The sequence below is a fragment of the Vanessa cardui genome, chromosome 26 (genome assembly GCF_905220365.1).
Source record: "Vanessa cardui chromosome 26, ilVanCard2.1, whole genome shotgun sequence".
NCBI lineage: Eukaryota > Metazoa > Arthropoda > Insecta > Lepidoptera > Nymphalidae > Vanessa > Vanessa cardui.
The window spans coordinates 3,680,488-3,705,376 of record NC_061148.1 but is presented as its reverse complement, the minus strand read 5'-3'; the positions used below and the strand labels follow the sequence as shown (position 1 = coordinate 3,705,376).

At 35.1% G+C, this 24,889-nt stretch overlaps 1 protein-coding gene across 1 annotated transcript; it reads right to left on the bottom strand.

Annotated features, from left to right (window-relative positions):
• Positions 1–7,684: 7,684 nt before the first annotated feature.
• On the bottom strand, positions 7,685–20,285 carry LOC124540648 (calpain-B-like). The gene is made up of 16 exons (XM_047118314.1): positions 19,899–20,285; positions 19,362–19,538; positions 18,301–18,419; positions 17,956–18,024; positions 17,270–17,404; positions 16,405–16,573; positions 15,516–15,697; positions 15,154–15,267; positions 14,616–14,722; positions 14,205–14,314; positions 13,788–13,984; positions 13,154–13,261; positions 12,562–12,604; positions 11,639–11,768; positions 8,560–8,760; positions 7,685–7,773 (listed from the first exon to the last, which is right to left on the bottom strand). The coding sequence occupies exons 1-16, from the start codon at positions 20,283–20,285 to the stop codon at positions 7,685–7,687; spliced, it is 2,337 nt and encodes a 778-aa protein (XP_046974270.1).
• Between the last annotated feature and the right edge of the window lie 4,604 nt (positions 20,286–24,889).

The window sequence follows — 24,889 nt, the reverse complement described above, 5'->3', positions numbered from 1 at the left end:
CCGCAAGGCTCGACATTGGGGCCTTAACTATTTTTTATATAAATTAAAGAAATATCGTTCATTTTGTAATTATTTAATTATACTTTATTGCTCACCACAAACTAAAAAAATATATAATAAAAAAAAGAAGTAGATTAAAAGTGTTACAACGGGCGGACTTATGGCTTATTAGCCATCTCTTTCAGACCCAATCAAAGGGAGATTTTAAAACCATCGGCGTAGGCGGTGCAGTCATAAACTTACATACAAATATTTACACACTAATACTTATACTTACTACATATATAAATATTATGTATAAATAATATATATCTCTATTATATACTAATACATACTTAAGATAATAAAATGATATAAAAATACATAATAAATGTTATATAAAGGTCATTAATTAAAGTCGTCTAAATTATTGTTTAGGTAATAGTTTTAACGGTTCTTTTAGCTAAAATTAAGGGAGCCTTTATAACTTTACTGGAAGGGCATTCCATAACCTTACGGCTTATGTTTAGAAATTTTGTTTTGTGTACAGGCATTTTAAGTGGTAGGTGCCGCTTAAATCTTAATAGGTAACGAAGGATCCCCAAGAAATTCAAATTTTTTCCTTTACATAAATAGGAAACCTTTAGTTAAATAGCGCACAGAACAGAAGGGAAAGAACATGCAAGTTCCGGCGAAGACGTATAGGAAGCCACTTGAGTCTTGAACGATATTCGGAGACATGGTCATATTTTCGTAGGCAAAATACGAATCGAATAGCAATACTTTAAAATCGCTCGAGTTTGTTAAGTTGGTCCTCGTTGAGATCAGGATAGCTTGCATCTGCGTAATCTAGAATTGATAAAAGGAGAGAGTTTGCTAGCATAATTTTGGTAGGAATTGGAAGTACAGATAGGAGTCGCCGTAATAAGCTCTACGCAGCGAATATTTTCCTACTGACCTCTTTTATCTGTACTGACCATGATAACGTCTGGTCTACATACCCACCGAGATCTTTAACGTTGGAGTAGTTGGATATTGTAGTACCTCTGAATTTAACACATGGTAAATTTAATAAATCTATCCTCGAGATCATGCCTGGACTACCAATTATGATTGCCTGCGATTTACTTGGATTGATGTTCATATTGCTTACTACACTCAGAGATTAAAACAAGATCGTCATTAATAGCATCAATCGCTGTCTTATTTCATAGAAATTCTGCCACATGTGTATTCCACCAACCCGCATTTGAACAGCGTGATGGAATATGTTCCAAACCTTTTCCTCAAAGGGAAGCCCAACAGTGGAAAATATACAGGTTGTTGTTGTAGTGTTTTTAACGCTACAGTATTTTTAATGGATTACATTTATATCATGCATTCAGCGTAATATGATTCTTAAAATTTACTATTAATTAATATCCAATTAGAGGTACATTATAATTAAACTTCTACTTTAAGAAACAATTAAGATACACTTTTTTCCTGTACACCATTATGATAACATTAATCCTTGAGTGTCGATTAACGACCTCCATAGTAGTATGTATACCAGTTTTCAGCATGGATTAAAGAAAACAATGGTTAATGCTAATACTAGTGACTAAAACTAACCAGTATTATAAACGCACTAATCTTGTTTATCTTTTGATACGAATGTAAAAGATTATCCCGATGCGATGCGAACGCTATAATCAAAATCAATATAAAGTTTATTCAAGTGGGCTTTCACAAGCACTTTTGAATCGTCATTTAACAATTAAGTGAAGCTACCACCGGTTCGGAAAGTAGATTCTACCGAGAAGAACCGGCAAGGAACTCAGTAGTTACTCTTTTTCAACATTTAAAAAGTACAAATTCATGTTAGTTAATACAATTATTTAAATTAATATATCCTGCCTGGAAGTCAACAGGTAGCATCAAATCGGGAACATCAATTCATTATTTTATAAACGTACACTAAAATATATAAAACATAGACTTATTAAAAGATATAACAGAATTATTATTCGATGACAATCTGACATACAACAACAATAACATGGCTGTTTCATACAACAAATGAAACAGCCGCTGACACATGTATGTAGCACATTTACACACTGGGGTCCTAACGCCTTTTTTTTCTTTACTTAGCAAAACATTCTGCCAATGTCAGAAATATACATATATAGACAATACATAAAGTGGAGTTGACACATGACATTAATCGACTTAAAGTTTCAGTCACTGATCTGTGTAGTAATACTACAACAATAGCTAATCTATACATATATTAATACGTGTAGCAAAATTTTTTACCCCTTTTTTACCCATTATAAAGAAATAATTGCTTTATTCGTATATAAATTCAAAATATAATAATAGTATTCCAACAAGTAACATTATCTTCGTACAATTTTTTTGCGTTAAGTACAACACGCACATATCATACCCCCATCACATGTTAAACTCCCAAGAAGGACGTGTTCGTGCCTGCGATTTTAATTTTAATTATATCTATACTATATAAACATCTAAATTTATCTAATCTTAATCAACATTATTTTGCCATATATAAAACCTTTTTTTACAACATTCAAAAAGAAAAAGTAATATGTAAAATCGAATGTTCCGTGATCTTCTTTTGTTTTTTTTTATTCACTTATTAACTACTAACGACAACGGAACAATTTATAATTATATATTGCAATAATATCAAGATTAAACTAGTTTTAAAGCATTTTTTTTTAATTGAGTTCGGATTGTTTGAGTTCGGACTCCAGTGTTTAATTAATAGACATAATTGGCGATCATGACAGGACATATTCTGTCGAAGGTAATATTGATTCAAGCATTTGGATTGTGGAAGCTTGGAGTCCTGCTGGAATTGGTCAGCAACAGCGCCATAGTAATCAGCTACCGGGCAGCACCGCACGGAGTCCAGTCAAGTATTGAGGAACGAGCTAAACCCACGGAACATTTATGCGCATTTGAAAGGAACACGGAGCTAGCATTGCCGGTCGTTAGACTTCAGACTACTCACAACGCAGCAGACTATAATTGCAACTAAGTGTCCCTTCTTGTATTCTAGTCTCTTTTCAATCATTTTCTGAACATTTTTTAATGGTTTTGACTTGTGCAAACATAATAATCTAATACGTAATTACATGCCTTTGTGAATGTATTGCGTCACCCGATTTTATAGTCGAGTTCTCTCTAGAAAATAAGTAAGTTTTCCGTTTACTTATTATATTTAAACAATGTCAGACATATATTAATATCAAATATAATTGTTAAATTTTAAATTGACCTTATTTAGTTCTTTTAAAGGCTGCCGCTAGTAAATTTTATATCGAAATTTAACCCTAAATTCCGTCATTTGTTCTGTCCTACGTCCACATTCTGTGTGGTGACCATACCGCCGAACATTTCAGGGTTGTCGCTATAGTGAGCGGGACCGATACTTCCCGCCACCACCGCCACGTCGCTGGCTATGTCTGCCCGCTGAGGCACCACCTCGACCTCCCGTGCGGCAGATACCACCGGAAAGGGACGTGAGCGTTTTTCATTCGATATTTTTAGTTTTAAGCTTTAATTTAATTTCTTCCTCACGAATTTTGCAATAATCTTTAATATTTTACGATGGGAATCGAGGACGATACAAAAAACTTGGTGGAACTAATTACAAAGCGTAGTTCTGTTATATATAACGGAGGAAGCATGCCCGAGCCCGTTTTTAAAAACAAATGACGTCATAGCTGACGTCACGAGTGTCAGGGTTTCGATCTTTAACCATCTTCGGTGGTATGAAATAAAACTCAGGAAATAATCCTCTCTGATTTATTCCAATATGAGACTGTCCGATCGCTCCGACGGCTCGACCAAGTCTGTCGATACCGACGGGCGCTTGATCTTTTATAACAAAAATAGGTGGGTAGACTTATTCACTCAAGATAACAGTTGTTTACAAACATTAAAATATTTCAGAGTAATTTAACATTTCCAAATTCACTAAAAATTATTCATTTAACAATGAAACAGTTTTAAATTATTAAAATAATCATTTCTAGACACGTGTTTTTCTTAAATTCGTTGCTCCGCGCCGACATATATAAAATTACAAATAACTAAGTTTATATTGATAGATTCGATAAGTTGGAAACGTTACTACGACAGAAAGGGCCGAACTTACTCTTAAGCTTAGTAGGTTTGAAGTTTTTGTATTTGACGATTTACAAAGCGAGATTGAAGTTATTAATGTTAATAAGTTAGACGAGGTGCTCGCGGAATGAGAATACATTGAGAGTGCCTTTATTAGCCATATTGTGGAGGCTCAAACCCTGTTGCAGGCGCACAGTCACGTTGATAGTGACCGCGAATCTAGTAACTATCATAGTATAAGCCATTGGGGGCTCGAACATAGTGACACCGGTTTTAAGCTTCCGTTAATTAACATTGCTAAGTTTGATGGTTCGCATTTTAAGTGGATGGAATTTCGAGATACATTCAAATCTCTAGTTCATCAAAATAGTCGAATTAGCCTCGTCAATAAGTTTCATTATTTACTTTCATATTTAGAGGGGGAACCAGCTCCTACTGTTGCGAATCTCGAAGTGTCTTCAAATAAATATGTGGAGGCTTGGAACCTGCTATTACAGCGTTATGACAACAAACGTTTATTGATAGATCATCACCTCAGTTCGCTTTTTAATATTACCGCATTAAATAAATAATCTGAGAAATAGTAGTCGATCACGTGAGTAAGAATTCAGGAAACAGTCTAGGACAGCCAACTGAACATTGGAATGTTATTATCATACAATTGGTTTCATCTAAGCTGGACAGTAACACATTCATGAGATGGGAGGAACACCGTAGTACGATGTCAACTGATACCCACGCTTAGAGATTTTTACAAGTTTCTGAATGATCGTGCATCCATTCTAGAATCAGTACACCGCAGTAGGGCTGAGAGCTCTTCTAAGTCTAATCATGGTAAATCAATCATTTATGTACTTGTTTTAATTCTACTGAGCATAGTTTGATTGTCCATCATTTAGGGAGATGGGCGTTAGTGATTGTATTACCCAGGCGACTAAATTGTAACTATGTAAAATTTGTTTGAAGCCTGGTCATTTTTCTAGTCAATGTCGCTTTGGTCTTTGCCGAGAGTGTAAAAAAGGCACAACTCACTCCTGCTCCTTACTACAAATATCGAAGGCAAAACAAATACTGCTGTAAGCAATATTAGCTCTGTCGACACACAAGCTAACTTTTGTAATGATAATATTAGTCAAGTCCTACTGTCAACGGCTCTGATTGAGGCTGTCAATCCAAGGACGCGTAAATCGGTAACCGTGCGCGCCTTGTTAGATTGTGGCAGTCAAGCCTCATTTTTAACTTTAAATTTGAAAGGAAACTTGTCACTAGATATCACCCCTTTAAGTTCTACTAAGAAAGTTATTGATTTTGGTAACAATTATTCAGAAACTAACACAGAATGTTGTGTTGTTCAAATTAAATCATTTAATACGTCTTTTAATGTTACATACAATTTTTATGTCATGAACCAACTTACTTGTTCGCTACCTAATTCTAGTTTTGATATTAATTCACTTAAAATTCCTAGTAATATTATCCTAGGGGATCCCAAGTTTTATGAACCGTCTCAAGTTGATATGCTCCTCGGTTCGGATCTGTTTTGGGTCCAGGGTGTCCTAGATTACACAGTTCAATTTGGGCTGGCTTATTGGAGGTCATGTGCCTTTGTTTAGCAAGCAAATTAATAATAATGTGAAATGTAATACTGTTCTTACTAATTTTGTACAAGGTGATGATGATCCTCATACTAAAATAAGTGTGTTTTGGGAAGTAAAGGAGATTCCTTCTAAAGTTCATTTAAATGACAGCGAGCAGGCATGTGAAAGGCATTTTGTACAACACACCCGTCGCTTGTCCAATGCTAGATTCTGTGTGAGGCATTCCTTCGTTTAAATCACCCAACTGTCTTGGCGATTCACATGTCATAACTCAGAAAATAGCTAAGCGATTTATATTATCGACATCTATTAGAATCTTTGATCCACTAGGTTTTGTGTCCCTCTTTTTAATTATCCCTAAATTTATTATGCAGCAGTTATGGATAAGGATGTAAAATAAAATTACGACGTAATTGCAGCTTAAAAAGTTTTCGTCGCGGATTGCATGAAGTCAAAATGAAAAAAAGTATTAGATGAACGTTATATTATTAGAATCTTGTGACAGTGAATATTTCGACGTAGTACTTTAATTTATTATTTACATATAAATCAAATATTATAATCATAAAACTATTCAAGACAAGTAATTCTATGACTAACTAGATTAAGCCAATAATTACACAAAAATATTTTTCTTAATAATTCCGAATAGTAGCTATCCGGTATTCGGCCGGATAGTATTTTGGTGGCCGGATAGACCGAGTACCGGATAGTTACCGGATATCCGTTTCATCTCTTATTTTAATTATTAAATATACATATATACGAGTCGGAGGAATGAGGACCATGTTGTGAGGAAGATCTTGACTTTGGACACAGAGGAAGTGGACGACCAACGAAAGGGTGGTGTTGATTTAGATTTTTGATTATTTGTACCAAAGTAAAAAAATACATTTAACTAGCTCCAGCCTCTCATAGACAATCGGCAGCTTTGGAGTGCAATGTTTGTTTTTGTTAAACAATACCCATATTTTACAAGTTATTTATTTGATATGTCGGAAGGAGAGTTGGTCTTTCACGTAAAATCAACGAAGTAACCATATTATTTTTTCATCTTGATGTCATTTCTGTATTATTTGTACACATAATAAAAAATACATTAAGGTTATAGACAGATAAATTTTCTATTAATGGGATTTATATATTTCCAACAAAGGTTAATTATGACGAGAGAGTTAAAATAATAAATAACAGCTCGAGGAAATACATTTATTCCTCTTATTGGATAAAAAAATACATAATAGAAATAAAAATACATCACATACATATAACACATTCAATAAAATTCAACAAGTCAAATTGACAGTTCTGCACTTACAGTACATATTTGTTATCTATGACTACATGAGATATATTATAGTTTTAGCACACACTTGTAAAAAAAGGGATTTTTTGATGAAGCCTAGAAATTTATTAAGTTGGAAATACAAGGAATGTCAAAGTATTAATGTATCGCATATATATTAACGCATAAACTTAAATCGTAAATAAGCGAACAAACTCCACCTCCTTTTTTTTTCAAAAAAAAAAATCGTTTCAATTTTGAAGTATTAAATACGTTTAAATATGAACTACGTATTCAGGGCCGGATTTAGGGAAGGGCAACCGGGGCAACTTCACTGGGCCTCCACAGAGGTGGGGGCCACAAAAGTTTTCAGTGAGTTAACAAATACCGAGATATAGTCAAATTATAATAATCTTACTACTTAATATTTTAAAAGTTACCGATATCAGTCAAGAAATACTTACTGATTCAAATTAATAAAAGCTTAAGCGAATCCATTAATCCATGATATAATTATTAGGATCTCCACGCTCCTGTTGGTCGAGAGCATCCACTGCTTTGTGGCCCCAGGGCCTCCAGACCTTTAAATCCGACTCTGTACGTATAACAGAAGTAGTTGTGTAGAACAATATTGTAATTAAACGTGAACTCTCATATGCGACACATAGTTGTTTATACGTCATGCTGTATTTCTGATCTCGGTCTTGAGTCGCACAAGGCACAGTCTGAGCTGTGTCTGTTCATATAGAAACAAATCGTTTATTAAATCTAGATAAAGAAGAAAATATTAAAGAACTTACTACAAATTCTAACATTCATACTTTCAGAATCAGGAACAAATAAAAATCTAGAACAGAATAGTTAAATAGTAATGATACGCTTTCATAACGGGATCCCAGATAATTTTAGGTGATTATTAACTTTAATTGTAAATTAGTTTTTAGTAATGTATTTTCGAGGATTACAAACTTTAGAACACAGGATACCCTCTTGGTCCCGGCATAAATAACAATATAAATTGCTAAAGAGATTATAATCTCGCTGAGTTTGTCATCGTAGGTACGAGGCCTCTTTGGTTTCTGAGGTATTTCAAACCGACGGTACATTTTTATCAATACGCAATGCCATATTTGATATTGAGATCGAGGCTAAACATAAAAAGAGTGAGAATAAAAACATACATATGTTCGATACATCAAAACTAATCTAAATTCGGAATTCGTCGGAAAGTTTACTCGGTGGTAGGGCTTTGTGCAAGCCCGTCTGGGTAGGTACGACCCACTTATCAGTTATTTTACCACCAAATAACAGTACTCAGTATTGTTGTGTTCCGGTTTGGGTGAGTGAGCCAGTGTAACTACAGGCACAAGGGACATAACACCTTAGTTCCCAAGGTTGGTGGCGCAGTGACGATGTAAGGAATAGTTAATATTTCTTACAGCGTCATTGTCTATGGGTGATGGTGACCACTTACTATCAAGTGGCCCATACGCTCGTCCACCAACCTATTCCATAAAAATAAACACAAACGATGTCACAAAATTCGGATATTGCCCATATCTAGTGTAAGTAGGTTAAAGTGTCGCCCCTGTGCGAGCTCGTTGACCGAATGCGCGTTGACCGTGTACCCGGCCGAGTGCAGCGCGTCACGCAAGTGTTTCAACGGGACGGCGCCGTGACCCTCGGTGTCGTCCTTATCCAGCATCTCGATCATCCTCTTGCAGACATTCTCGGAGAAACCTTCACCTTGAAGTTCTGCAATATTCGATACACAATGAAGGTAGAATTAAAAGGCGAAATCTGATAAGATGGTATATCTGATAATGTTTTTAGTATTTACGTTGATTATAATTTATATTTGCCATTTCTTAACACTAAATATTGTAGTTTGTAGACTATTCATCTTTAGTCTTAAATCACTTTATATGCGGTACCGTTTTTACCATAAAGAAATATAAGGTTTGTGTCCAAAGCCCTAAGTCCTTTAAATTATCCCCTAGGATCTCGGCTTAGAGACAGTAAATTACTTTAAAGTTATCCGGAACAGAATCATTCAATGGAGTACTGTCAAACTAAACAAAGAAATCAAGAATTTAGTGAACCAATAAGTTACTACTTTCTAATTAGTTCGACATATTCCAAATCACTGGAAAGACTTAACTATCTATAATTAAGTAATACGTCGTTATTATTCTTAATTTAAAAGTTCTATAAACGCTTATTCGAAAAAAATCAACCAACCGCAAGTTGAATATTGTAATACAAGAGTGTATACAGACACACTTTTATAGAGCAAAAACGCAGGATGGTTTTACGAGTATTCCGAGGTACGAGAGTGTAAACACTGAAATCTGCCAAACTGATACAATATCTTGACACAAAACATTTTACTGATCTAACAAAGGATTTGACCAGCTAGGTAAGATAGAAGAAGCCATAAGCCATAATAAATTGTTGAAAGTAAAATCAATGAGGTCCATTATGGCGACATAAACCAATACGGTTTTATTTACTGAATCACAATCAAACAACGGGGCAATTTGCAATTTTGCTCAAACTCAAACTCAAACTCAAAATGATGTTAGTGCATAGAGTACACAGCAGCTGCTTTAGACAGTTCTGCTCTTGCTGGTCTACTCCCCCGGCATCGACTTCGTGACGCATGGCTATCTCTGTATTCATTCATATACAGTTAGCGTCGAAATACTACGGCTAGTTTTCAAGAGATACTAGCCAACTGCGCGAGATAAATTAAAATGCACGCCGTCGTTCGACTCTTGGATTCCTTCTATTATTTTCTGAACAAGTCTTCGAACATGGAAGTGATTTCCTCTTTATAACTAAATGGCTTTATTTAAACCTCTTTACTTTTTCTTTTGTATCAAGGTATTAATGACCTATCTTAGAATTGTCTTATTTCAGAGTGAGGGAGATTTACATATTTGTTATTTATTTATTATCCATTTCTTCTTACTACGATTAATTAATAGCAAACTTATCAACGAGCTTGTAAATTATATCCCAAGAAATATGGCGTCCAGATTTTTCTTTTAATGTTGTAGTAGCAACTGAGTAGGAGGCACAAAATACGCGTAATAGTGATTACCACCACCCATGGACATCTACAAAACCGGGGAGACTTGCAGGTACGTTGTCGGCCTTTAAGGAAGGAGTACCTACACTCTTTTATTGAAGGTTCCAAAGTTTGAAAACGGTTCGGAACAACTGCCGGCGAAAGTTAGTTTAACAGAGTTGTTGTGCGAGGCAGAAAATGTCTTAAGAATCGCGGTGTTGTGGATTATCGGACATAAAGATCGGACTTCAAGCGAGTGAAACTTCGAATTTTGACAAGATATCCGAAGGTGAAATTCCATAGTCGGGATAAATCCGAACGAATCGTTGGAACGTTACCAGTGAAAATTTCGGTAGAAGATGCAGAGTGATCAAACATGTCGACGCAAAGCCAAAGGATGAAGCAGATTGGTAGGGCTTGGTCGTTGATAAAGACCAAAAAAGTCCAACTGAAATTGCTGTACTCAATTACAAACTATTTTTTGCCTATTCTGGCCTTCTGGACATATCCATTTATCATATATTCTAACGCCAATCAGCAATACTTAGTCATGTTGTGTATTGGTTAGAAGGGTTAGTGAGCCATTGCTATAACTACATGCATAAGGCATATAACATCTTCTTTCATGGCACATTGGCAATGAAGAACATAGTGAATCTTGCTGTTGCACTTGCCTACTTATAGTGGGTAATAACCGGTAAATTGGTCTGTATGATGTTGATATCTGTCTAGATCAAATATTAATGTGTCTATAACAGTCATCTCGGCTTGAGCAGATTGAAGCAATTGAAGGAGGTGGAATAATTATAAAACATATTAGGAATATGTTATAAAATGTTTGCAAATTAAATATTGTGCCGGAGTTACAAAGAAGTTACATTACACTCCCGTACCCAATACCCGTGCTTTTTAATATTCAAGTATAGATAAGACCAGTAAAAAATCGGATATATTATACAGTTAAGTAAAGTGAAAATCTTCACTTAATATAAAACCGTTACACTTACTAACATATAATGCTATCTATTTGATTAATGTTGAATTAAATTGTAAAGGTTTGATTATTGGACTAGGGTGAGTTAAGCTTACTCTAGTGAAACGTTTGACGTGCAGCGCCGCCAGATGGCTAATATTGCTAAGACAACGAATAACGGCCGGTAAAAGCGGTGTATGTCTCGCAAACGGATCGCCGACGTCTATAATTGTAATCCCAGTGCATTATTTGATTTAAGTATTGAAAATAATTGTACGAACGCATGTAAAGCATTACAACATTGTAATCATACGATACCACCTTGTATTTCTGGAATTTATAACAACACGCCGTCATGATGAGTCATACAAATCTTATAATAAGAGACAAAGATAATAATGGCGCTCCAGTGCCGTTATATCTATTATGTCCATTTTACAGTAAATAATGTTTATTTACAATTTATTTATAGTCTGTACAAGTATACGGGTTTCAATTTTAAGGTCTGATTCTATCTAATCAAATAATATGTTAATATTTTATCGAGATTGGTTTGGAATGAACTCTATCATACTGAGCGCACTTACCCTCCCTCATAGCATAGTCCAGAATCTCCTTTAATTCCCACCAGTCTACCTCCCCATCAGCACCGGCCAAGATGTTGAATAAGGCTCGAATTGGATCCGCTGGTTCAGGATTTAGTGCCAATTTTTTAATCTGCATGAACAATATTTTTATTGTTATATTACAGCGAATTTTATTATCTTCTCCACAGACTATTTCTGTATTTTTCGTAACTAAAATACACCCGCCCGGCTTCGCACGTGTGCAAATTATTAATAAAGAAAATTTCCTGATTGTTATATGACATAAATATAATTGATGTCCTATAACAATCAGGAATAATGCTAGTTTTCTTAAATAATAATAAAATTAAATTAAATAATAAAGCACATTTTTCAACAAGAGAGAATATAGATGATAAAAAAGTCTGGAGCTAATACTTGTTGACTTCCAAACGATGCTTGTAAAAGCCCTCTATATATATGCGTATAAGTGGCAGTATTACAGTATACCTGCGGCCGCTAAGGAAAGTATCGCGAGGAAACCTGAAGGTGTCGTGTGAATGTTTCGCCACATTTTTATCCACTAATTCGCATTACAGTAGCGCGGTGCAAGTTCTGCCGTGGTATGTCTATAATGCCGTTATCTACCTAAACTCAATTATGAGCTATGAGCACATAAAATGCGGTAAACATGTGAACCTATGTAACATATCCTTGATAAGACCATAGCATTATTTCAAAAATTAATCTAGATACCAAAAAACAGCATAAATATGTCAAAAGAGAATTTGTTTCTTATTAATATGCCATCAAAAGTGAAAATCGATCGAAAGTTAGGCAAGGGCATTAGTGTTATACCACGACAGCGATAAGCTCCAAAACTTATTTATGATGTCCTTTGCCCGGCAGTGGGAAACTTACGTAGGTTTAACAATTCCACTTACCCTGTCGTCAAGATCGCTCATAAAGACATCTTCGTCGTTTTCACTAAAAATAAAAGATTATTAGTATAGGTTATCATACATATATTAAAAAAAGACGATAGTTTTGTTTTTTGTAGTAAATTTGTTATATTTTTGACATCCTGACCGATTGCAGCCAAGACGGCTAATCCAAAGGAGATTAATAAACTACGCAGGACATATTACATGCGCGAGTGCGTAGGCGAGTTTGTAATACAGTATCACATCCGCTATCTGATGGGACAGGAAATCTGACCAGAAAGATTTCAGGCGCAGGAAAGCTTTACGGGCTTTATGAGGTACGGGAATGTACTTGCAACTTACAGACTCGATCCTGAAAAGTTTTTACTAGGCAACTTTATCGATTCGATCAGTTTTGTCAGGGGATTTCGGGGTCTGCAGCCATGAATCTAGCCAATCAAGCAACGAGACAGTTAGTTATAAAAAATCTAAATCAACAAGATGCTACATTTGGGAATTGAGGTTCCTTAAAATAAAAGTAGCATATAAGTGCTTAAGCTTTGACTTATATGTTCATGTGTGAATTTATAAATAGATAATAAGATATACATACGTCATATTATTGCTCTTCTCAGAGAACACACGTAGGAGGAATTCTCCTTCCTCATTGGGCATGAAGGTTGAAGGCACGATTAGATAGGAGCCCGGTGTCAACTGGTAACTGTAGCACATTTATGAAAATATTATAAAACGAAATTAATAAAAGATTTACTATTACATACTAAAGAATTGCACCAATTTTAAATTAACGATTCGTTTTGCTTACGTGTACTAAATATAGAATAACTAAACTCGTTTGCGAGCTTCATACATTTATCCTACTATCCATTGTTCGTAGTCGGCTGATCCATCAGTAGTAAGCCAATTGTTTTCATTTCTTTTTTATCGGAAATATCCAATATTTTTATTGACTGATAAAGTACATATCCACTTCCAACTATCTCATGAATAAGAAAAGGTCGCTAATAACCAGTAACAAAAATTATGTGAATTTTAATTTTATAATATTTATACTAGCGACCCGCCCCTTCTTACTCGTACGGTTGCATTGCTGATACTAAATGGACTGCAGAATGTTTTACAATATTCACAGTTTTTCAGTATTAATAGTAATATTAAAGATTTAAGCATACATAGACAAACAGCGTTAAGCGACTTTGTTTTATACTATGTAATGATTTCCTTACCGCTGCCAGACTTCTCTTTGATTAGTAAAAGAATTAGTGTATCCCACGGAATCATTGGAGTTAATGGAGTTACATTCGAAAGGCTTCTGAACATCATGGTGATCTGGGAGACGGAAAACTGCAAATCCTATGGGGAGCAAGCTCAGGCCTCGCTGACTTCGGTAGTAACATTTCTTCTGCATGAGAGATACGATGATCTAGAAGATGACGCCGACATTAATGTTCTATACTACAAGTAAGAGTAAATGCCTCAGAGTTGGCAAATTTTTGATTCCTTGGATTGGCCAAGGAAAATAACAGTATTTACATCCAAAATTTTACTCAAACCATATTTATAGGATAAAGTTACAATTATAGTAATGTGTTACGATTTTATTGTGTAAGAAAATACGTAAATTCATAACAAACATCACTCACGGTACATTTGTTCTCTTCATCGTCTTCGTCCGGATCTTTTAAGGTGACGGTGTAATGAGGGTTCTTCCAAAAGGTATCGCGATACTTCATGCAACCTCCAGCCGAAATATCTGGAAACAATAATTTTCATTAAAACTATTTTACGTAGTTATAGTACGAGACAACTTAGATGTAGCATCAGCAAAATTCGTAAAACCGATTACTCTTGATGTACCACGCGAGATTGTATAGCGAAGATTAACGTCGAATGGCGCGATAGGGAGCTCTTTCTATTGGTTGTGTAAATAGGCAGTAATTGGCGCTATTCGTCGCTATAGAATTTCGCGTCGTAAGACAGCAGTTATCGGTTTTATATTTGAAATTCGTTTACCAAGACCTCTAAGCAACAACGGAGTAACCGATGTTACATACCTTTCATCCATTTTCCCTCAAAAACAGACATCTCCCATTTCTTTGTACATCCTTCGGGGCACTCCTTGATGTTGAAGGAGTCCGGATTCAGGTTACACATTTCGACTCTGTCATTAAATATAACAAACATAAGAATTGTATAAGAAAGGCAATGCTATTAAAAACATTTAGAAATCTTATAATTAAAAAAAATAAATAATGGACAACATCACATACATTCCTCTGATCCCAATGTAAATAGCTAAAGCACTTGCGTTATGTAAAATCAGAAGACACTACTCGAAACGCTTGGCCCTTGGAGTAGTGGTGCAAAAAGCTTCATCAAAAGTATAAAACCTCGGTTAATTGCCTCCACTGGTGACAGAAGGGCTGGTTCGTTTTTTGCCCAGAGGATCGGAATTGCGATTTAACGAGGAAATGCTGTTAGCATTCTTGCCACTATTCTATGCGGTCAAGATATATACATACAGTAACTATTTTTAGTGCATATCAATAAATGTTTTAGTATTATTTTAATATAATGCGTATTATTTCACACCTATCAAAATGACTGACGAAATCCTCGAAAGACATCCAGAACTCGCCGTCATCGCTGAAAGTCAAGCCCAACTTCTCCCGTTCTGACTGTGGAATGAATTGCCATTCCGGAGACCTAGGGAAAGAAATTGTTGCTCTTTTAGTTGAAATACAGTTAGTTATTTAAAAGCTTTCATCTTCAAGCATTACGGAACTGTAACAAAGACTAAAAATCCAGCGGTACACATTCAGCCTTTAGGGAACCCCCTCACGGGATCTCTTACGTATGCTATCGACACGCCCACCGTGGGCCTCCAAGCTAGGGGAGTCTCTTATATGTAATGATACTGATTGGTACAGAGAACACAGTCGCTCGATACTCACTTGTCGCTCCAGGCGCCGTTCCATTCGACCTTGTTTCCCCAGGGGTTCCTCAGCCGCAATAGTGGGATCTTGTCGGCTCGGCAGCCCTTCTTGAAGTCGACGTACGTGACGCGCGTCACGGAGTAGGCGTGGCCGCGGATGAGGCCGGCCGGCGTCTCCGCCTCCAGTACGTTGGGGTCGGGCTGTAACGACATCCTTATTACTGTTATTTTGTTCACTGTCTTATTATTCATTCTCTTAATTTCAAAATATTTGCCGTTGTAAGAAACTGATGAAATCATAGTCTTGAATCTATGAAAGGAAAAAAATTAAAAACGGATTAGATCTACTACCTAATCAGGTAGTAGATCTAATCCGTTTTTAATTTTTTTCCTTTCATAGATTCAAGACTATGATTTCATCAAGCAGGATTACTTAATCAAGCAGGATTACTAAATTTGGTCGGTAAACTGTGAAGTCTTTTTTTAAATAATTTAAAAAAGTAGGTGCGCAGACCAGACCGTCTGATGGTAAATAGTTAACATCTATATATCTTGGCACTCTGAGGCAATTCCGTCTCCTACATCGCCCAATTCGCCACCGGTCATGTTTATTGTGCCTCTATTTAATCTGGTTTACTCACGGAAGGTAGGATAGAGTGAGTGGTGGTACCTATCCAGGCGAGCTTAAAATGAGCTGTCGTTGTATCTTATCCAAGCGACAAACTCGACTGAATAAAAATTTTACATTTACATAAATAATTGATTCCACATGTTTTGTTATAGATTTTAGGTATATATATTTTCATTCACTAAAACATTGTCGGACAAATAAGTTTAAATAAAGCAGCGGCATTCTAAAATGATTATAAAATTTAAATGTTAGGTATATTTTAGTAACACAATATTACATCGATCATGCAACACAGAAGCGAGTTTCTCTCATACGCCTTTAAGAGTATGGTAAAGAAGTTATCGGGGAGTGACGTCATTTGATAGGACTCAGTGACGCCCCCAGTGAAGTCCACCATTGCTTCGCATGTAAAACCACCTCTAAGTGCATCGTAGGAACCGTGTAATCTGAAACAAAGACAATATAATTACAGGTCTAGATATATTATTGGAGCCTCGAGGTATGTGAGGTAGTAGTGGCGCATCCTTGAAGAGATGGATAGGGCATCCCCGGTTTTTTAGAGGGTATTCCTGTGCCCTCGGAGCTGGTGAGTTATCATATACCGCTGCTTCGTGCGCTTAAATGTTTTACTTCAGCGATATAAAAAAAGTAATGTATTTGAGAATTCATTTTTCTTCCCTTTTTTTTATATTTTCCCTTGCCGTTTTGCATCGAGCTTTTCTTTTAGTCCTCTCTCACGATATGCCTCCAAATTTGTCGGTCTGCTGCCAATGTGTCGCAATCCTAACTGGTAGATTTATTATCGTGTTGCATGGCTAGGTTTTTTACTTTTTTATTCTCCTTTTGTAGGGAAATAACTACACAGACTAGTGACGTCAGGAAAAGGGTCGTGACGTCAATTAAACATGGCCAAAAGCGCTCTCCATACCTCTACATGAGCCTACATTCTGAGCTGACGAGCGGTCTCAAAGAACAGGACGAATGTCCGGAGGGCTCATATTTCAGAGCTGAATCTTAAGTCCGACAAGCGGGTAAGGGCCAGTAGTACCGATAACATATTACACACACAAGTCTAATTGCGTATTGATCGTATTTTTTTAAATTAATTCCTCTTCTGATCTTGTATAGTATGTATTACTCACTTAGCATAAGCCTTCTCCAGCAAAGCACCCCAGAACTCATTCCTTTCGGAGGAATGCAGGTAATAGAGTTTCCCTCTGTAAGTGGGGAGACGATCATCTACCACGACGTCCACCCAGCGACCGTACTGCCAGAACCTGGAACACATACTAGAGTTATTATATCGCTATCAAACAAGAAAACAATCTACCTTTAACATGTAGCACCCCTATAGTGGTGGGAACCAAACTACAAGCACAATGGAAATCTCTTTAAAAATCGCATCTGTATGCGAAAACATGAATTCTGCTAAATCTTTTCCAATAAGTTAAGACAACATAAGTTCCAAATGCAGTGAAAAGACTACAATATACTTAAACATTTATACATTTTTGCTTTATTCACTTTTTTATGGTATAGGTTGGCCGATCATATGATCATATGATCATATGATCAAATTTGTATTATGTACAAGTATTATGTATAAAAACCTTCTTCTCGAATCACTCTATCTATTAAAAACCGCAACAAAATCCGTTGCGTAGTGTTAAAGATTTAAGCATAAAAAGGGATATAGGGACAGAAAAACTAAAAAGTGACTTCGTTTTATACTATGTAATGATATTCCATTCAATAGAGATTAAGAATCAGCACAGAACGTTAACTCACAGGTATACGAGGGTTCTCTTACAATAAAGACACAACTTACCGGAAATGGAAGATACCGGCATAGTCCTTTTCGAAACTTTGGTCATTTGGTACCACTTGGTAGAACAGACTGAAACAATATTTTATTTTTTAATGGTATGTAATAGCTGTAATATGTAACCGTTGTTTTAGTTTTAACGTTATTTTCTTTGTTTTGGTTGTTAATCATAACCACCACTGAAATAGTTAATCACATCATCATGTAACTTACATTCAATCGCTTTCAAACCGGAACAAATTAATGATTTCTGGCGTAAGAGAATTTGATACTCCATTAGCTTTCGCTAAATATCATCTGCTTTTTCCTTTATTTTTGTTCATACAAAAAATCCAAAACTATACTAACTTTCTATGCAAGGTGAGGGTGGAGACCGCGGCCAGCAGCCAGCAGTCGCCCAGCTGTCCTTGCTGGACGTCGAAGCGACTGTAGCCCTCTACGAACAGTTGCGGATTTTCGCAAATTTTCTGTGACGATAAAAATAATAATCAAAAGGCGATTCCCCCTTTCAAAATGCGATTAAAATAAATTGCAAATTTTCTGATGTATCCTAATATGGGCCACCTGATGGTAAGTGGTCGCCATCACCCATAGACAATGACGCTTTAAGAAATATTAACTATTCCTTGCATCGTCAATGTGCCACCAACCTTGGGAACTAAGATGTTATGTCCCTGTTGCCTGTAGTTACACTGGCTCATTCACCCTTCAAACCGGAACACAACAATACTGAGTACTGTTATTTGGCGGTAGAATAACTGATAAGTGGGTGGTACCTACCCAGACGGGCTTGCACAAAGCCCTACCACTAAGTTATAATGTAGAATGTTATTCTTTTGATCTTTAATAACAAGGGGAAAGGAGGAAGCTCAAAGAGACGATCTCTTTGAAATTTTCGAACGGACAGACAGGGCATTGATCATTATTAAGGGTTTCGTTTTTATCTGATCTATAAACCCTAACATAAAAACTTTATACGGTTAATTGTAAAGTAAGGTTCTATTGTTAATATGACAGTATCTGAAATAAGTGAAGAGTTCTATAGATCAGATTTAGGGTGGTGCTACAATAGAGATCAAGAAGAGTTACCAAATATTTACTAATGATTATTTTAAAAGATTGAAATTAAAATATTAAATTTATCTATAATATAATTATACTTCTTCACGCTTCTGCTGCTCTTTCACGGTTTTGTGGTCCCAGGGCTTCCAGACCTTTAAATCCGACTCTTTCTATAGTATTCCATCACTATCGTTTTATATGGTTGCAAATATGGTTGTAAAGTGTTGTAAACAAGACATCTTACATCAATTTAATATTTTAAGTTATGTACTTTGTAAGTTAATTCATATTTTTTACGCGACCAAAGCCTATCTGGGTATATCTAGTATAATATATATGTATCTCACCTTAGGTCGGAGCCATTTCAGCCGTTTACCCGATCGTTGCTTGTTGTACAAACTGCGAAATGCCGCTGGGAACTCCGGATCTTTAAACAATTTGCCGTCAGCCAAACACTGAGACCTAATTTCTTTGAAATCTTGATACGAAGCGGTGTCTGATGCAGATGGATGAGTTTCACCCAGCTACAAATATTATACATCTATTATAGTAAAGCTAGGTACACTAATTCTTCTATATATATTTTAGGCATAATTATGATATTTTACAATCACTAAATTAAAAGAAAGTTAATTTGCTATATAGTATGTACTTTCGTCCTGTAAAAGGTACCGTTGAAATACTAGTTCATTATAAATCATAAGTATTGTGTTATGATAAAACATAAATATAAATATGAAAATGCAATCCAAGGCTTAGTATATATACTACGCGAACATTTGTGAGGATGGATTGGATAAATGTAACTCTTATACAAAAAGGTCTGGACGCTAGCTAAGTCTTTGGCAAAAAAATTTAATATGTAATTTTGCATTTAGACAAACCCAGAATATCTGCTCGCCCGTCGGCATGAACATTTGGCTTCCCTGATAGTTATCTGGTAGATTTAACTTATGAACTTTGCTTGGCACTACTAAAGGTGTTTCATTTAATGGCGATTTTTGTGATCTGTCTTTTACCGTTCCACTTTTTGCAACCACAGTGTTCTGTGATTTATTTGATTTACGAAAACGTCCTCTACTAGCAATGTTTTCTGTTTCTACATGTGGTTGCACTTCAGCATTTTTAATATCAGTATTTCCTAAATCATTACTTTCTCCTATTTCAGCGTTGGTCGATAGATTTCGGGATCCTGAGGGTACTATATCTTGTTGCACTGTATTCTCAACAGCCAGACTTGGGAAAGTAGTTGTTGCCGTAACATCCTCCATTTTCAGCTTAATAAATTCGTCTTCTTCTTATCGAAATTACTATTTTTTTTAATAATCAACGAACATATGTATTTAAATTTAGCACACGCGTATAGCTTGGTAAGAATGACCGTTTGTAACAAACTGAAGTAATTAAACGGGAAAGGACGAAAGCTACTGCATCGATTTATGTTATTGTCATTTCCTAATGGTTTATTTGTAATTATTAACTTTATAATTAGAAACTATTTAATCATTAAGTAATAGATTATTAATAATAATGGAAATACAATTATAGTAATCGTTTTAAGTTTGATTATAGTATTTATTTAGATTTGGCTAAAACAAGTGAAATATTTAAGATATTTTATGATTTTGTTCAATCAGAATACAAATACAAAAATATGAAACTCACAGAACTAGTACTTTCTGATAATTCACTGTTTTTTTGTATGAGGAATTCTAAAAGATGCATTATTCGTATTTTTAGGTATTTATTTATTAAAGAATCACCAAAAAAATTACATGTGGATATTTTACATAAAAATTATCAATCCTTAAGTTGCAATTATACATATAATTCCATTTAAAGGTTGTTACAGCTTGCATAAAGAGTAAAACTATACGAAAACATATAAAGCTAAAATTAAAACTCAAACTAGGACTGTAAAGTCATTATTAAGTAGATATGAATATGCAAAACAAGCTAATTGATATAAATAGACTAGCTTAAAAAAGAACAACAAACAAAAGCTGATGAGTCAATAATAGAAACAATCACGAATCTTCAAAACAACAACACAGCTACAGTCACGACTAAACACAGCACAAATCAAGTTACAATCGATTAACAAAGCTATTACAAATCTTTGTTTTAAATTCTGTTAAACTGTTGCAAAACAAATCGATGGAACCATCCATTTCACAAATTTACCAATACTGCCTGCACGTCCCAGGTATTAGGGAGTGGTACGCAAGATTTGTCCCGTACCGTTTATGCTTGAGCAATGAGATGGGATGCCGTGGCAAACGAGATGGTACACGGAGGGATAACTAGCTCAGCAATTCGGTGCTATCAATGGTTCCGTTTAACAGCTTAAATAGATAAGTCGTGTCAGCAAGTGTACGTCTATCAGATAATGAGCTAATAGAGAATCTATTCAACCTCTCATCGTAGTGTAGTTTTTTGTTAGATCTTACTGAGTAAAATTTAGTAAATCTTCTTTCTAAGCGATCTTTATGTATTTGGTAGCTTGGTTTCCAAACCACTTTTCCATACTCTAGTTTACTACGGACCAGGCTTACGTAGAGTAGTTTTTTGTCTCGAGTTTCCTAAATTGCTAAGCGTTTCTAAATAGGAAACCCAGCATTTTGCAGGCTTTTAATACATTTAACGACTCGTTACTATTTCCAAACAACACTATTATCGTTTCAGGTCTGAGAAAATGACACACTTTTCTAGGATCACTTGCATGAGGTGTGCCGCAAGGCTCGACATTGGGGCCTTAACTATTTTTTATATAAATTAAAGAAATATCGTTCATTTTGTAATTATTTAATTATACTTTATTGCTCACCACAAACTAAAAAAAATATATAATAAAAAAAAGAAGTAGATTAAAAGTGTTACAACGGGCGGACTTATGGCTTATTAGCCAACTCTTTCAGACCCAATCAAAGGGAGATTTTAAAACCATCGGCGTAGGCAGTGCAGTCATAAACTTACATACAAATATTTACACACTAATACTTATACTTACTACATATATAAATATTATGTATAAATAATATATATATCTCTATTATATACTAATACATACTTAAGATAATAAAATGATATAAAATACATAGTAAATGTTATATAAAGGTCATTAATTAAAGTCGTCTAAATTATTGTTTAGGTATAGGTTTTAACGGTTCTTTTAGCTAAAATTAAGGGAGCCTTTTATAACTTTACTGGAAGGGTATTCCATAACCTTACGGCTTATGTTTAGAAATTTTGTTTTGTGTACAGGCATTTTAAGTGGTAGGTGCCGCTTAAATCTTAATAGGTAACGAAGGATCCCCAAGAAATTCAAATTTTTTCCTTTGCATAAGTAGGAAACCTTTAGTTAAATAGCGCACAGAACAGAAGGGAAAGAATATGCAAGTTCCGGCGAAGACGTATAGGAAGCCACTTGAGTCTTGAACCATATTCGGAGACATGGTCATATTTTCGTAGGCAAAATATGAATCGAATAGCAATATTTTGAAATCAATCAATTTTGTTCAGTTGGTCCTCGGTGAGATCAGGATAGCTTGCATCTGCGTAATCTAGAATTGATAAAAGTTTGCTAGCATAATTTTGGTAGGAATTGGAAGTACAGATAGGAGTCGCCGTAATGATCTCTACGCAGCGAATATTTTCCTACTGACCTCTTTTATTTGTACTGACCATGATAACGTCTGGTCTAAATACACACCGAGATCTTTAACGTTGGAGTAGTTGGATATTGTAGTACCTCTGAATTTAACAGATGGTAAATTTAATAAATCTACCCTCAAGATCATGCCTGGACTACCAATTATGATTGCCTGCGATTTACTTGGATTGATGTTAAGTCCGTATTGCTTACTCCACTCAGAAATTAAAACAAGATCGTCATTAATAGCATCAATCGCTGTCTTATTTCATAGAAATTCTGCCACATGTGTATTCCACCAAACCGCATTTGAACAGCGTGATGGAATATGTTCCAAACCTTTTCCTCAAAGGGAGAGGACGCCTTAGCCCAGCAGTGGGAAATATACAGGTTGTTGTTGTAGTGTTTTAACGCGACAGCATTTTTTAATGGATTACATTTTTATGATGCATTTAGCGTAATATGATTCTAAAAATTTACTGTTAATTAATATCCATTTAGAGATACATTATAATTAAACTTCTTCTTTAAGAAACAATTAAGATACACTTTTGTCCTGTACACCATTATGATAACATTAATCCTTGAGTGTCGATTAACGACCTCCATAGTAGTATGTATACCAGTTTTCAGCATGGATTAAAGAAAACAATGGTTAATGCTAATACTAGTGACTAAAACTAACCAGTATTATAAACGCACTAATCTTGTTTATCTTTTGATACGAATGTAAAAGATTATCCCGATGCGATGCGAACGCTATAATCAAAATCAATATAAAGTTTATTCAAGTGGGCTTTCACAAACACTTTTGAATCGTCATTTAACAATTAAGTAAAGCTACCACCGGTTCGGAAAGTAGATTATACCGAGAAGAACCGGCAAGGAACTCAGTAGTTACTCTTTTTCAACATTAAAAAGTACAAAGTCATGTTAGTTAATACAATTATTTAAATTAATATTTAAATTAATGGAAGTCAACAGGTAGCATCAAATCGGGAACATCAATTCATTATTTTATAAACGTACACTAAAATATATAAAACATAGACTTATTAAAAGATATAACAGAATTATTATTCGATGACAATCTGACATACAACAACAATAACATGGCTGTTTCATACAACAAATGAAACAGCCGCTGACACATGTATGTAGCACATTTACACACTGGGGTCCTAACGCCTTTTTTTTCTTTACTTAGCAAAACATTCTGCCAATGTCAGGAATATACATATATAGACAATACATAAAGTGGAGTTGACACATGACATTAATCGACTTAAAGTTTCAGTCACTGATATGTGTAGTAATACTGCAACAATAGCTAATCTATACATATATTAATACGTGTAGCAAAATTTTTTACCCCTTTTTTACCCATTATAAAGAAATAATTGCTTTATTCGTATATAAATTCAAAATATAATAATAGTATTCCAACAAGTAACATTGTCTTCGTACAATTTTTTTGCGATAAGTACAACACGCACATATCATACCCCCATCACATGTTAAACTCCCAAAAAGGACGTGTTCGTGCCTGCGATTTTAATTTTAATTATATCTATACTATATAAACATCTAAATTTATCTAATCTTAATCAACATTATTTTGCCATATATAAAACCTTTTTTTACAACATTCAAAAAGAAAAAGTAATATGTAAAATCGAATGTTCCGTGATCTTCTTTTGTTTTTTTTTATTCACTTATTAACTACTAACGACAACGAAACAATGTATAATATTGCAATAATATAAAGATTAAACTAGTTTTAAAACAATTTTTTGTATAATTGAGTTCGGATATTTTGAGTTCGGACTCTAGTGTCGTATTAATAGACATAATTGGCGATCATGACAGGACTTATGCTGTCGAAGATAATATCGATTCAAGCATTTGGATTGTGGAAGCTTGGAGTCCTGCTGGAATTGGTCAGCAACAGCGCCATAGCAATCAGCTACCGGGCAGCACCGCACCGAGTACTGTCAAGTATTGAGGAACGAGCTAAACCCATGGATCATTTATGCGCGTTTGAAAGGAACACGGAGCTAGCATTGCCGGTCGTTGGACTTTAGACTACTCACAACGCAGCAGACTATAATTGCAGCTAAGTGTTCCTTTATGTATTCTAGTCTCTTTTCAATCTTTTTCTGAACATCTTTTAGTAGTTTTGAATTGTGCAAACATAATAAGATAATACGTAATAGGTAATAC

Coding starts and splice junctions, on each gene's coding strand:
- LOC124540648 (XM_047118314.1), bottom strand. CDS start 20,285: ATGGAGGATGTTACGGCAACAACTACTTTCCCAAGTCTGGCTGTTGAG. Junction 17,405..17,955: donor GCCGGTATCTTCCATTTCCG/GTAAGTTGTGTC, acceptor TATGTGTTCCAG/GTTCTGGCAGTACGGTCGCT. Junction 14,315..14,615: donor TGAGGGAAAATGGATGAAAG/GTATGTAACATC, acceptor TATTGTTTCCAG/ATATTTCGGCTGGAGGTTGC.